This window comes from Necator americanus, chromosome I, assembly GCF_031761385.1.
Source record: "Necator americanus strain Aroian chromosome I, whole genome shotgun sequence".
Taxonomy (NCBI): domain Eukaryota; kingdom Metazoa; phylum Nematoda; class Chromadorea; order Rhabditida; family Ancylostomatidae; genus Necator; species Necator americanus.
The window spans coordinates 4,747,301-4,760,010 of NC_087371.1; the positions used below are offsets into that span (position 1 = coordinate 4,747,301).

The 12,710-nt window shown below is 40.1% G+C and overlaps 2 protein-coding genes across 3 annotated transcripts; one reads left to right on the forward strand and one right to left on the reverse strand.

The window, feature by feature from the left end:
• Positions 1–8,809, forward strand: RB195_004499 (uncharacterized protein; the record flags this gene model as incomplete). 2 transcript variants are annotated; one of them, XM_064182365.1, is made up of 5 exons in its annotated part: positions 1–22; positions 5,045–5,212; positions 5,300–5,375; positions 5,485–5,580; positions 8,677–8,809. In XM_064182365.1, 5 exons carry the CDS (start codon positions 1–3, stop codon positions 8,807–8,809), a joined length of 495 nt encoding a protein of 164 aa, XP_064033631.1. The 2 variants fall into 2 exon arrangements, with proteins under 2 accessions (XP_064033631.1, XP_064033632.1); XM_064182364.1 differs by lacking the exon at positions 1–22 and adding an exon at positions 2,486–2,543.
• A 2,314-nt stretch (positions 8,810–11,123) lies between these two features.
• On the reverse strand, positions 11,124–12,361 carry RB195_004500 (uncharacterized protein; the record flags this gene model as incomplete). Its single annotated transcript, XM_064182366.1, has 7 exons — positions 11,124–11,178; positions 11,248–11,330; positions 11,593–11,737; positions 11,800–11,906; positions 11,963–12,111; positions 12,176–12,209; positions 12,296–12,361. 7 exons carry the CDS (start codon positions 12,359–12,361, stop codon positions 11,124–11,126), a joined length of 639 nt encoding a protein of 212 aa, XP_064033633.1.
• Between the last annotated feature and the right edge of the window lie 349 nt (positions 12,362–12,710).

Consider the following 12,710-nt stretch of genomic DNA (forward strand, 5'->3'; position numbering starts at 1 on the left):
ATGTCACGACGCCTTTCCGACGGTTAGTTCTTAGAGATTGCTTACGTTAAATCTTTAAAAAAAAATCCTTTGAACAGAAATTAAAGGAAATTTCCAGGATTTATTAGAGAGGGTATTGATTTGTATACATGTAATGCATTGCATAAGTTTGAAGAAAAAAAAAGGTGAATTGATAGACAGGAAAGAAAATTACCCATGAAATACTATTTTCACCTTTATTTTTTTATTTTTAGCATTTTTATTCATATAATTTTGCTTCATATCCTACGTACGAACCCTTGTACGGTTATAATCATTTTCATTAGTCTGGTTATCAGTCTCCCTAAGCCAGTTGTAAGCATGTGATGGTGTTTAATGAGTGTCCTCGATTAGTCGAATAACAAAATAATAAGCTTTCTTTGAGAAAAAAAAAACAATTGTATTGTTCTCCGTTGTGGTAACTTTTTGACAGAATTTAGTTTTATTATTTGTATAAATGGCCAAGTATGACGTGCAATCAGAGAAGAAATCAATATCAAATGTTTAAAAAAATCTAAATTGAGAGTTGTCCCTCCTAGTTTTTCGTTAGAACTTGGAAACTAAAAATTCAGGAATGATACGTAAATCTATTCCAGAAATTAATTAGTAAAGGCTAAACGTATCAAAAAAGACATGCTCATTTTTGAAGAGCGGTTCCGTCCGCACATTCTCGTTTCCTTCAGAGGCCACGTCAATAAGGTTTTCGTATAAGTCATTCAAGTTTCATAGTAATAAATGTTTTATTTTCTTTAATATTTCAGAGCTATTCACTCTAATCTCTATTTTTTTGGTTGCAATAAATTACTGCAACCAGCTACTAAGAAACAAAAAAGAAAAGAAGGAGTGATCAGCAAATCCATTTTTTCATTCCCCCTCCCCCTCTTCGGAGTCGTTCAGAAAAACAGCGTCGCAAACGTTTGTTCGTTTCTACGTTGAAATGCGCCACCTCTGCAGCACACTCTACGGATCCCTCCATAGCCTATTCACTGGTTTTACTTGGACGATCTCTTGACTAGGAGACCTTATTGATTTTCAACCGCTTCGCTCATGGATGCGACACGTGTGGAAATGTGGTGCGTTCTAGGAAGGAACAAACGCTAGTTTTCTTCCAAGGACGATTAGGGATAATTAGCCGGGACCACAATCAAACTCGTAATTGATGTCCAGTACTCAAATATTTTCCCAACATCGTCGTTTAGAGATGAAATACACATTAAACACGATTTTTAGCAACTAAAATTCTCTTTTCTGATTTATGAATATTTTTCAGTTTCATTTATTTTTAACAAAGATTTCTAGGATCATATACTTTGCATTCTTTACAGTATCTGAAATCATTTCTGTTTATGATTCATATGCAACATTGGAAGAATGTTTCTCTAACATCTGAAATGTTCAATAAGTTCTAATTGAGCGAATTTATTCGGTGTTTTGGCACTTTTTTTGTCATCACAGGAGCAAGTTCCTATAATTTGTTCGTGATGTTCAATGATTGCAGGTTCTTTACTTGTTCTCAGTATGCGCTCTATTCTTCTAACAAAAAATCCTCTGCACTAAACCGGATGCAGCACTGAAATGAATGTATAAAACTGGAAGTTTCTGAGTCATCTCAGTGTCTGTGACGAGCTTAATGTGTTACTATACAGAAAACACGATAATACTGGCATATTTCCGTGACGTTTCTTCTTCAAGTTTGAGGAAATGCTGAATTGTGTTTTACGGTGCGTGGTTAGTACACTTATCACAAATTGCGCGCTGTTCCGCCTTTTAATTCCGTAGTCTCCTGTTCGTTTCTGGAAAAATCCGTCCAAACAGCAACTAAGAGGTTAAAGGCCGTGTCTTCACCAAAAAGATGTTGAAAAAAGAAAAAAGAACTCGCAAACAGAGATGAGAAGTGTTTGATATGATTTTTCATATGGAGAAATGGGTACTTTAACGAAAAGTATTGTAATTAAAACATTTTCTTTGCCTTTTTTCTATGTCTTTTTCAGATATGGAAGCCTTTCAGAATGCTGACACGGTGTAACCCACCGGGAGTCAACTGGTAGGAGTAAGCATTTATTTATGCTTATTTTTGAAAAATTTGTTTATTCTAGCCTTTCCTCCCAAGCACAATTCTGCCTAATATTTCCCATATCCGCATTAGTTGGCATAAATTGTCGGTGGTCGTGAACGGTTTAGATTTTTCTTTCGGTTTATTGAATTGTGACGTATAGGAAAGGTATAGGAAAGTAAAAGAACGTACACGTCTTCAGATTTCTTTTTGTATTTGTTTAACGACAGTTTTAGTACTAGCGATACGTTATCTACTTCTCATCAAAGTAATATTTTTTTACATTTTCTTCTCACTCTCTCATCTTTATTTGTGAGCAGAAATTCAACAGCAGAATTTTGTACTTTTCCTTTTAAACCTTCTTAAGTTCGGTCAGACCCCTTTCGTACAGTTTTTCCTGTTGATAATCCAGAAATGTTCCCAAAGACTGGCCACGATGTGGCCTTGAAACGAGTCGTTGCTGTTGCTTCTGGTAGGTACAGGACAGGTAATTGTATTGAAAAGGGAATTGGTCGTCCAAAAAAAATGTCGTATCGCTGTCGCTGTTTGTACAAGTTCTAGAAGAAAAAAAATGTACAAAATAGGTTACTAAAAGGAATTAATACATCCGAGAAACAATTAAATAAGTGTTTGAATCTCGCTTGTCATACTTTGATTTTTCGTTGTTCTTCGAATTGATCGAGCGAGGCGCCAGTAATTTCTCGCTTCGTACCGATCGCGTACAAGGGAATCGGGCAGTGGTTTTTCGTGAGCGTTAAAAGTTTTGCTCAAAGAACTCTGGAAAGATGCCTACCTATCATTCGATTCGACAGCCTCCCTGTAGTGCGTTTGATGCCAAGCGGAACCCAGTCGCTCACAGCTATGCTAAAACAAGTGGCCCAGCTGAGATGTATCACGTGTTCGGACCACCTTATTATGATTTCCCTGCATTTTTAACTAGCCAGATCGGACGGGGGGGGGGGGGGGGCGTTTTCAACACTGATTGATTTATTTGATTTCGCTTACAGCCATTGATTTGGCTGTAAGCGTTTGTTTTCCTCCCTGAGCGTCACAAGCAAACATTTAGAAGTTTATATTAATTTTGTTAGTGACTACATCACATGGTCCATTTAAAAAAAGCTCACGACATCTGGGATTACGTAAAATGTCGAACCAAGTGGGTATAGTTAAGCAGTATCTATCTATTTCACCGTCATATTTTACGGAATTAACATTTAAATACGGTATCAATCGAACGAGCGCACTTTTTGTGCTCTAACTTTTATTTTTTATTTTCATTTTTTAAAAATGTTAACTAAGTTGGCTGACGGATCTTGGAAAATGCGACGGCGTCCGCAATCCTGAACAGCTAATGAAGGACAGAGCTTCGAATCCCACGAAGTGAAGGTTAACGTTACGTATGGGATGACAAGTTCAAAGAGAAAGCTGTGGATCTGAAGAACCAGTAATTCGACCATCCATAAAATTGCGAAAAAAAAAACATCTCTAAATGACAGCTGTAATAATACAGTTACTGATAAAGACACGACTATCAAAGTCATATGTACGCGTATAAGTAATCACGACCCACTTAAGAGCGTTCAATCTTTATTTTTTTTCTATTTATTTAGGGGCTTATGATGTTAAAAGTGTGATTTCGCAAGGAATTTCTTGGCAGAACACGCTATGGATCGAATTATCAATTTCGAGGATTTTTCACTTCGTAATGGTTTAATTAATGACGTAATTACAAACATCCATAAGGTGATGTTTAGATGCGCTCAACGGTGCTCAAACAATGCAGGACTAGAAAAAGATTTAGGTTGTAACGTAAGCATGTGAGCGAAGTGTAGCACCTACCGAATCCAATCTTCAAAACACCAGAATACTAGATCAAAGGCATCGCCCCAGGAATCTGAGGTGGTACGGATTTCAGGTGGAGTATTCGTATACGGGATAGTAGATTATGAAGAGGGGGGGGGGGGTTCCGTCGATTTCTTCCTAATTGCCGTAAAAAACGGCCCGGGAGGTGTGGCGTGTGCAAAAGGCTATCTCGCTCCAATCGAACTCGTTGTAGAAAATAGCGCCCAGGATATTTACGGCAGTTAGGAAGAAATGGACGGAATCACCCTTTTCTCCATAATCTATGATCCCGAATACGAATACTCCACTTCAAATGCGTACCACCTCAGATTCGTGGGGTGATGCCTGTAAGGGTTAAGGATGGGGTCAGAGGAAATTTTCGATGTTGGGTTTTTCGGTATGGTTAAAGCACACCCAGAGCTCTCAGCTCATCCAACGAGGCAACTCTTTACCCCCTGAAGATGTTGTGAAATGAATGTGCAACAATTATACAACAAAATAACTTTTTGTTTATAAGTGTCAAGAGTTCGATAAATTGGTCAATCTAGTGCTTCTGTTCCATATGTATTCCTGGATCTTTAAAATTTTCGAGTTCAATATGTGATATTTGCATTGTATGTCCCAAATCGTATCTCCTGCAGCGAGAAATCCGCTATCTTAAGAAAAATTCAGCCGAAGCTGCCATTTATAGAGAATAGCGCATTTTCTTGAGCAGTTGAGCACAGCTCCAATCGAAACATTGTTCAAGATTTAGGTCAGCTCCATCCAGGTTGTGGTGTTACGGTATTACTTGTGGTAAAAGTAAAGAGTATAATATTGGCAAAGTATACTTTTTTGTCTGGCGACGGGTTCTCATTGCATTCCACAAATCTCTGTGCATCTTCTGAAATCTCCTGCTTTAACTTCCATGGGATTCTATTAGCTGCAGTTCAGAATTAGTGTTACAATTCAGAATAAATAAAATATTTGTGGTCAACAGCCCGATTAAACCTCAATTGACTGCGAAAATCACCAACCTTTTTCATATGAATATTATGTTTGTGATAAGAGTTCAGACTAGTTTTGCTACTATCAATCAGACGCACTTTTGTTATTGCAATGTTTTCGATCTTTGCTACCTCGTAATCTTAGACAGAACCGATCACGTGATTGTGGACGAGGAACGAGAGAGACAGGAAAGAAACCATGAACGCTTTGCTGATATACTTGAACAGCTTGAGAGGAGAACCGAAGAGCTTCAAGTGCTTCAACGACTAATAGAATTTCGACTAAGGGAAGTAGAAGAGGAAGCTATTCGAGGTAAGATTCTATATCATTTTCATATAAGCACCCTACATGCGTATCTTTGCTCCCCAGTCATCCTATTTATATCATCAACAATTTTAGTAAGAATTTCAAGACTACTACATCTTAGTGAGATTGCAGCTGGTGCGGAGAGCAAAGAAAATGAGTCTTTGATAAGGTAGGATTTTTTTTTTGAATGTTAGACAACACATGATTTCCTTTCAGCCATCCTCCTAGAAAAGAAAGAAAAGCAAAGCAAACATTTAGAACCAATTCTTGATACTTAGGAGTTCCGCTTACGGAAAATGTTCAATTTGCTTGGACGAAGAACCATTGGATCCAGTAGGATGCATCTACTGTCAGCAGCTAGTCGGTTGTCGCAGGCTAGTCTTTTTCTTAACTCTACTGTTTTGTATAAAAGTCAGTACAATTAGCCATCGCATAAAATAACGGATATGAGTCGAAAATTAACGCATAACATAGAAAAGATGAAGGATTTACGAATGAGCAAGCTCACGCTTTGTCTTTTTTTTCATCCGACCAAATTCCATCCATCCGTCTGAAATATTTATGAAGTTGTTTGGTTGGCGAAAGCTCAATCAAACTTCGATGTGATCCTAGTAAATATACATAAAGAAACAACGAGAACAATGGTATCCAGCAAGTAACAAAAGATAAAAGATAATTTGTCTGGCGTTAATTAATCCGCATGGGATGCGCCATCGACGCTCACTTCAATTCAGAATCGTTTGAGGTTCGCGAACTACTTGCAGGGCTAGCGGATGAATCAAGTCAACAATTTGTTGACCATGGAACGACGAAAGGCCTGATAGAGTGGTTTTGAATCAACGATCGATCGTGCCAGCTGAACTTCCTGCGCTGCATCCGTTGTTTTATGACAAGAGATGCAGTTGATGTACCAAGTCAAGTGTTTGAGCTGTAGCGTTATGTGTTGTCGTAACAGGACGTGAACCAAGATTATGAAGCAAAAAACATTTAGACAGTGAAGGAAAAGGAAATCAAATCTAGGCGGTCGGAAAGTGGCGGGGTGAAAACCACCATGGTAGTGACTTTAAAAGCAGCATACCACGAATCTGAGGTGGTGCGAATTTCAGGTGGAGTATCCGTATACGGGATCGAAGATTATGGAGACGTGGGTAGTTCCCCTCATCTCTCCCTGCATCACTGCAAACAGCCGCCTCCAGAATGCTGTTTTGTACGACGCCATCTATTGCAACGCCCCACCCCTAGCGCCGCCTCAGCCCTGCGATTCGTCAAAAATCAATTCGGACTGCCCCGATAGGCAGTAAGGGACGCTACGCGTGCAAGGGTGGCGCGCTGCAATAGAAGGCATCGTACAAAACAGCATTCAGGAGCCGGCTGCTTGCAGTGATTCAGGAAGAGATGAGCGGAACCACCCCGCCCTCCATAATCCACGACCTGTGTACGGATACTCCACCTGAAAAATCCGTACCACCCCAGATTCGTGGTATGCTGCCTTTAATGTGGCATGTACGATACGGGCGCATAAGACTGGAATCACAGCGAGAAAAACAACGGAGGCATTCTGGATCTTGTGAGCGAAACGATGCTTAATGATCGCCAGCGCGACGTGTTACTGTTAATACCATTGTGTAAGCTATAGATGAAATCTGATCTCGAGGAAAGACTCGGAGGGGCGCAGGCGGGACTAAGCAAGGAAATATTGTGCATGAGAGGAAAAGTTAATATCACATCAAAAATGCCTCAAGCAATGTTCAAGTTACGTCGTAATTGCAGACAGTGCTGCGAGTAGTCGCTTGGATTTGATTAAAAATTGGATTTCAATTCAGAATTGTAAAGGTTCTTATTAACACACACACACTGTCGTACCTTGGGCCCAATCCCGAGAGGAGCGGCAGGCATCACTGGACAGGACCCGGAGCCGACTAGTTGCATCCGGAGGAACTCGCACTCGGCTACACACACAGTGTGGCTACCACCACACTGCGGGGTCGCACCCAAGATCACGTCTCATCAATCGCCATTCGGAAGCCCTAGTTGTGCCTACCTAATCCTCTTCTCTAACTCAAATGGGATGTGGTGTTCGATGGTACACGAGTATTACAATGTGGTTTATCCTTGAAGCACCAATACAAGGCAAAGATACATATACACAATACAACATAAAACAAATGGTACCAATCAAGTCATGTAATGATGGTCAGACGGATGGTTCTGATGGTTCTCGGCTTGCGAGTGGTAGGTTAGCGTTTAGGTCCCCGCCGCGTGCATACATCCGTGGTTGACGCGGTTGTTTGTGTGCTCTTCACCGTGACAATGCAGAAGTGCCGAATTAAGCACGAAATGGAACGTACACCAATCAGAAACCAAAAAGAACTGACCTTGCACGTTGATAACCAGCCCTTATATACGCTGGCGCGCGAAATCTACTGTAAGACGGTTCCCGTGCGACATCACGTCGGCTGGGTGAGTCGTGCCAAGCACAACACATACCGTGGGTGGATGATCGATGGTTCAAAACCCGCGAATTTCCCCTCCGGGATTGATAAATTCGTACCAGACATGTCTGAGAGGATAAAGACACTGATTTTACACATCGCGGCTGGTCCCCGCTAGTCATTGTAGGGCTGCACACGCGTTCATAAGCTTCAAACGATTATGAATTGAAGTCGAACGTGGTGGCGCACCTCCATAGTGATTGCTTGACGCCGTTCACTTTTTTCTATCCGCTGACAATGTGCTATATTTGCTCTGTGATTTCATTATACTGACAGAATATCATTTCGACATGTGGACCTAGAAAAAAGTTTGTTCTCAAATACAGGTGCACGCTTTTTGAACAAATATGAAGTAACTCTTTAGATGAAAGTGAAGCAATCTTCGTTCACTTGCTAAGGGGCTACGGTTTCTTCCGAAGAATCTGTTTTCCACTTTGAGTCTGTTTTCTTCCGAGTCTGTTGTCTGTTGTCGTGACTTTTGCTTAAACAGCATGCCACGACGTGGTGAAAGAGCTAAAATCTGGAGATGGGGTTGTAGATTGCGGAATCTGGGGTGGTTTTGCTCATCCCTCCTTAATCCTTGTGAAAAATGGAGTGGAAGACGCCTTTTTTACGGCGATTTCAATCGCAACGCGTCACCCTTGAGCTGGTTGTTTGATGGTTCGAAACCGAGCTAGTACCGACCGAGCCTTTAATCCTTCTGGGATCGACAGATTCGTATCAGACTTCTCTGGGAGGATAAATCACTGACTTGATCACCGAATGGCCGCAGCAAATCATTGTATAGGCCAACACGCGTCCCAAAAACCTCAACGATTACGAATTGCAGTGGGACGCGTTGGCACATCTCATGTGAATACGCCAGAGACTTTTAGCAGCTAACTTGAATAATGCTTTTCTGATCCTACAGCAACCATATTGAACACGATATAGCATTTTTAATTTTTCAAATCTTCTGTCTAAGGAAAGTGCTTAAAGGTGTGTGAATCGTTGGTATCTGCTGGCTCGCATTGGTGAAAGACACCACGGACAATGCCCACTGTGCAGACATGAATGGTTGGATCAAGCAGAAGTGATGGGGATATTCTTCCTGAAGAATGATTTCCCCTAACATTTTCATTATTTTTTATTCGACACCCTCTTGTGTTAACTGAACAATCTTAGTGTCACGTTGTAATATACCATTATAATGATACTACTCTTTCCAATTCGTACACGTTATACTTATTACTGCTAATATGTACTGCCTCAAGTTATCTATGATGAGAATTCAAGTTAATGAACTTTGTGCAATACATTGTTCAGCAAAGATTCGTTTGTAATTTTGTTTTCGAAAAAAAAACTCCATCTGTCCTGCATAGTGGATTTTACTACAAATGTTAAAATTGATTTGTGAAAAAAGTAATTTTTGACTAACTACTGCACTAAAAATCCGAGAACTCCCACCAAAATATTGTTTGAAATTCCATAATAGAAACCAACAGTCCATAACAGTACAAAGTCCTGAAATATCACACTTAATTGAGCACTATTACCACTATTCTTAATTCAGGCGATTTCCTTTCTAGGATTTTCGATGGAACCATTGCCGTAAACGAAACGTGTTGCCGGTTTTTTTTTTACAAAAAATAATCCAGGCATGATTTGCCCGTTTAAAGGCATCACCCCACGAATCTGAGGTGGTGCAGATTTCAGGTGGAGTATTCGTATACAGGATGGGAGGCTACGGAGAGGGGGGTGATTCCGTCCATTTCTTCCTAATTGCCGTAAAAAACGGCCCGGAAGATACGGCTTTATTCGTTTTGGCGCACCATTTTGTACAAGAGGTTCGATTGGAGCGCGCCAGTCTTGTGCGGCGCCGCTTCTTCCGGGCCGTTTTTTTACGGCAATTAGCAAGAAATGGACGGAATCACCTCCCTCTCCGTAGTCTCCCATCCCGTATACGAATACTCCACCTGAAATCTGCACCACCTCAGATTCGTGGAGTGATGCTTTTAAGATGGGCACTGAACAAGTAGGATCAGTTTTATAGTAATGTAGAAAAATGTAAAAAATGAAAGAAATTTCTATCTATGATTTTCATTGTAGACTCAGCCAACTTTATCCATATGAGTGTAGCTGACAGTCATTGAAAAAAAAAGCTGAAAGGTGAAAAAAAATTCATCCAATTGTCATGTAATTATTGTAATTATAACTATATATTAAAATTGTGAAACGTGGACAGTGGGAATTTAGGAGATGTTGAGAGGCATAGAGCTGACACCTTAGTTCTAGTTAAATACTAACTAATACTACTAAACACCAACTTAACTACTACTGGATTAGTTGAAAGATCCAAAAGGTATTAACCGTATAAAAAATAAGTTATTAATCTTCTATCCTTTATTTTTTGCCATCTATAGTAGAGATACGCGACACAAAAGGTCCGATTACCAGCGAATGAGGTTCGGAGGATGGATGTGCTCATTATTTTTCTTATCAAGAGAAGCGATGTAAACCGACAAACGTTGTGGAATTGCGTTGTGTTCATAGTTTTTCCTACCACTTATTGTCTGTATCGACATCTAAAGCTGCCCTCAATCCCAGCTTTTACAGCAAATTCAGTGTTTATGCGCTTGATATGAATGAAATAAGCCCTTAGGAGGGTGATCGAGGGAAAATCACGTTAGCTTACACCGCTCATCATAACGATCCTCGCGGTAGGTCGTTGATAAAAGTGTAGGCATTTATAGATGTTGTATCGATTACATATCGTATCCGCTTCAGGATAAAGAAAAGATTTTTCGGGCTAATTCACGGAATTAATGTATCCATCTTATTACTGGAAAGAACGACACCTCTTTTGAGGTACATCAAGAGTAGACCTTGTGAAAAAATGCGGTACGTAGAGGCTTCCTTCATCAATTTCCAGAGCTGAAAAACGTTACACGTCTCCTTCCCCATTCCCGTCTCCTCTACATCCAGAATACAGAATTTCTTCTGTTGTTTCTCCATAGCAGAAAATGGTTTCTGGTTTTTCATTTTCAATCAATATTACCTTTCTGCCCTACCGACAACTAAGCAAAAGTTGCACAGTTTATTCTAGACTTGTTAAAAAAAAAACTCCCTAATTTCTAGTAGAAATGACATAATTTGATTACCTACTGAAGTACACCTGTTCATTTTAAAAGTAGAGAGGTGGCATATCACTTCTTATTTAGAACCTCATACCCATTTTTGTGTTGTTAACAACGTCAAAACGGTTTTGTGCTAAGTATATAATTCATCTTAACAAATCTTTCAACGTCACAAACATTTCTGAGAGTTGCATTAGAAGGGAATTGTTCCTGTGTTACATTCGTTCTGTTATACACTCGACTTTGCAGAATAATTCATTCTTTACTCTCTTTTGTTTGTGAAATTCTTCCGACGCATTCATGTGATGCCTAAACGGCTTTAGCTTCGGCTTTCTCGTAAATGACAGCGTTTGCTCGTATGCGACTGCAATAAGAAGAACAATTAAACACAAATGTAAAGAGGAATTTCAATTGCTAACAAAAAAAAGTTAACCTGTTGTATAAGCATAGAATGAATGTCACTCTTCCAGACTTATAAATATTGCAACCGATTCCTGTGACGTTAGCGAAAGCCATCTGAAATAAAAAAACACTTCTAAATAGTCGGCTGAAAACCACTTAAAGTCAGTTAGAAGGTGAAGCTAGCGGTTGTGATCTATGGTGGGACCCTCGCTAACTCCATTTTCCGAGTGGATCTAGCGAGGCTTCCATCTCAGTGCCAATCCTCGGCTTCTCGGTACCACTTCGAAAGCAGCCGCTAACGAAGCTGCACCAAATTTAAGGTACTTTGAAGTGAATGCATGAGAAGTCGGTGTTTCTGTAAAAATACTTCACATACCTGTCCGAAATGTATTTGGTTGTTTGAAGGGAGACGAACTACAGGTCCTTCTTGTTCCGCTATACTTCCCGCTTCTTTCCACCAATTCCTAATTCGTCTCCCAAAATCCCATTCAAAATTTAGCGGTTGTGGAACACATCCTGTCCTGTGCTTGGCAGTAAATCACATGATAGATCTTAAGTTATGACTGTAAAATTCTGAAAATACCCGGTGAATGCATCGTCGTTATATCCAGCCATACCGAGGAAGTTTACGTCCAATCGTCCGTTCTTTAATCTTTCTGCAGCCAATGCCTCCATATCACAATCCCATTGCTAGAAGAAAATTTTCCCGATTACAGTTCAAGCTATGAAAATATATAGTCACGAACCAACATGGGCATATTCTTTGCTTTTGGCAGTTTTCCCGTTGCACCCTGCACCTCACCATTTGCGAGTTGCTGACGAAGCTGATTGTGAAGATCGACTATTTGCTTTTTCATGGATTGCGGAACTTTTCCCTCGATCCTACATTTATAATCTGTAATATAAACAGCAAACATCTCGGATGTGCTGCTAGGTAATTAGTGGGATAATTGTCATACCTGCTGACGCTACAACCACCAACAGAATTAGAATCTGCAAAGAAAATCCGAAAGTAACCATAGAAGGATTTTCTCAGAATTTTGATGGCTACGCTATAAAATGCGGAATAAAGAACTTACGTAAATGGCGAACATTATGCCGCTGACGGGGACAAGTGAACCGAATAATGTGATTTCATCAAACATACGTCTCTTTTATGAGATCGCAGCAATCAATTGTTGGTGATTTCCGATATGTTTCATTGTGATTTCATTGAAAGCCGGATTGTTCACAGTTATACTTCCATCTTTTTCGTATCTGCACTTTCGTTCATTTCATTTCTATGGTTTTTCGCGCTATGGAGGCGGAAATTGCGCAATCGGTAAGAGGTCTGACTGTGACTGCACGATCCTGATTGATGGTTCGAAGCGGCCCCACTGCCGACGAACCCTTCATACCACCGAACTCAGTAAACTGGTACAAGACTTTTATAGGAGGATAAAATCCTTTGACTTGATTTATCGGATGAATATGTCAATTCAGTGTTTTTATCTC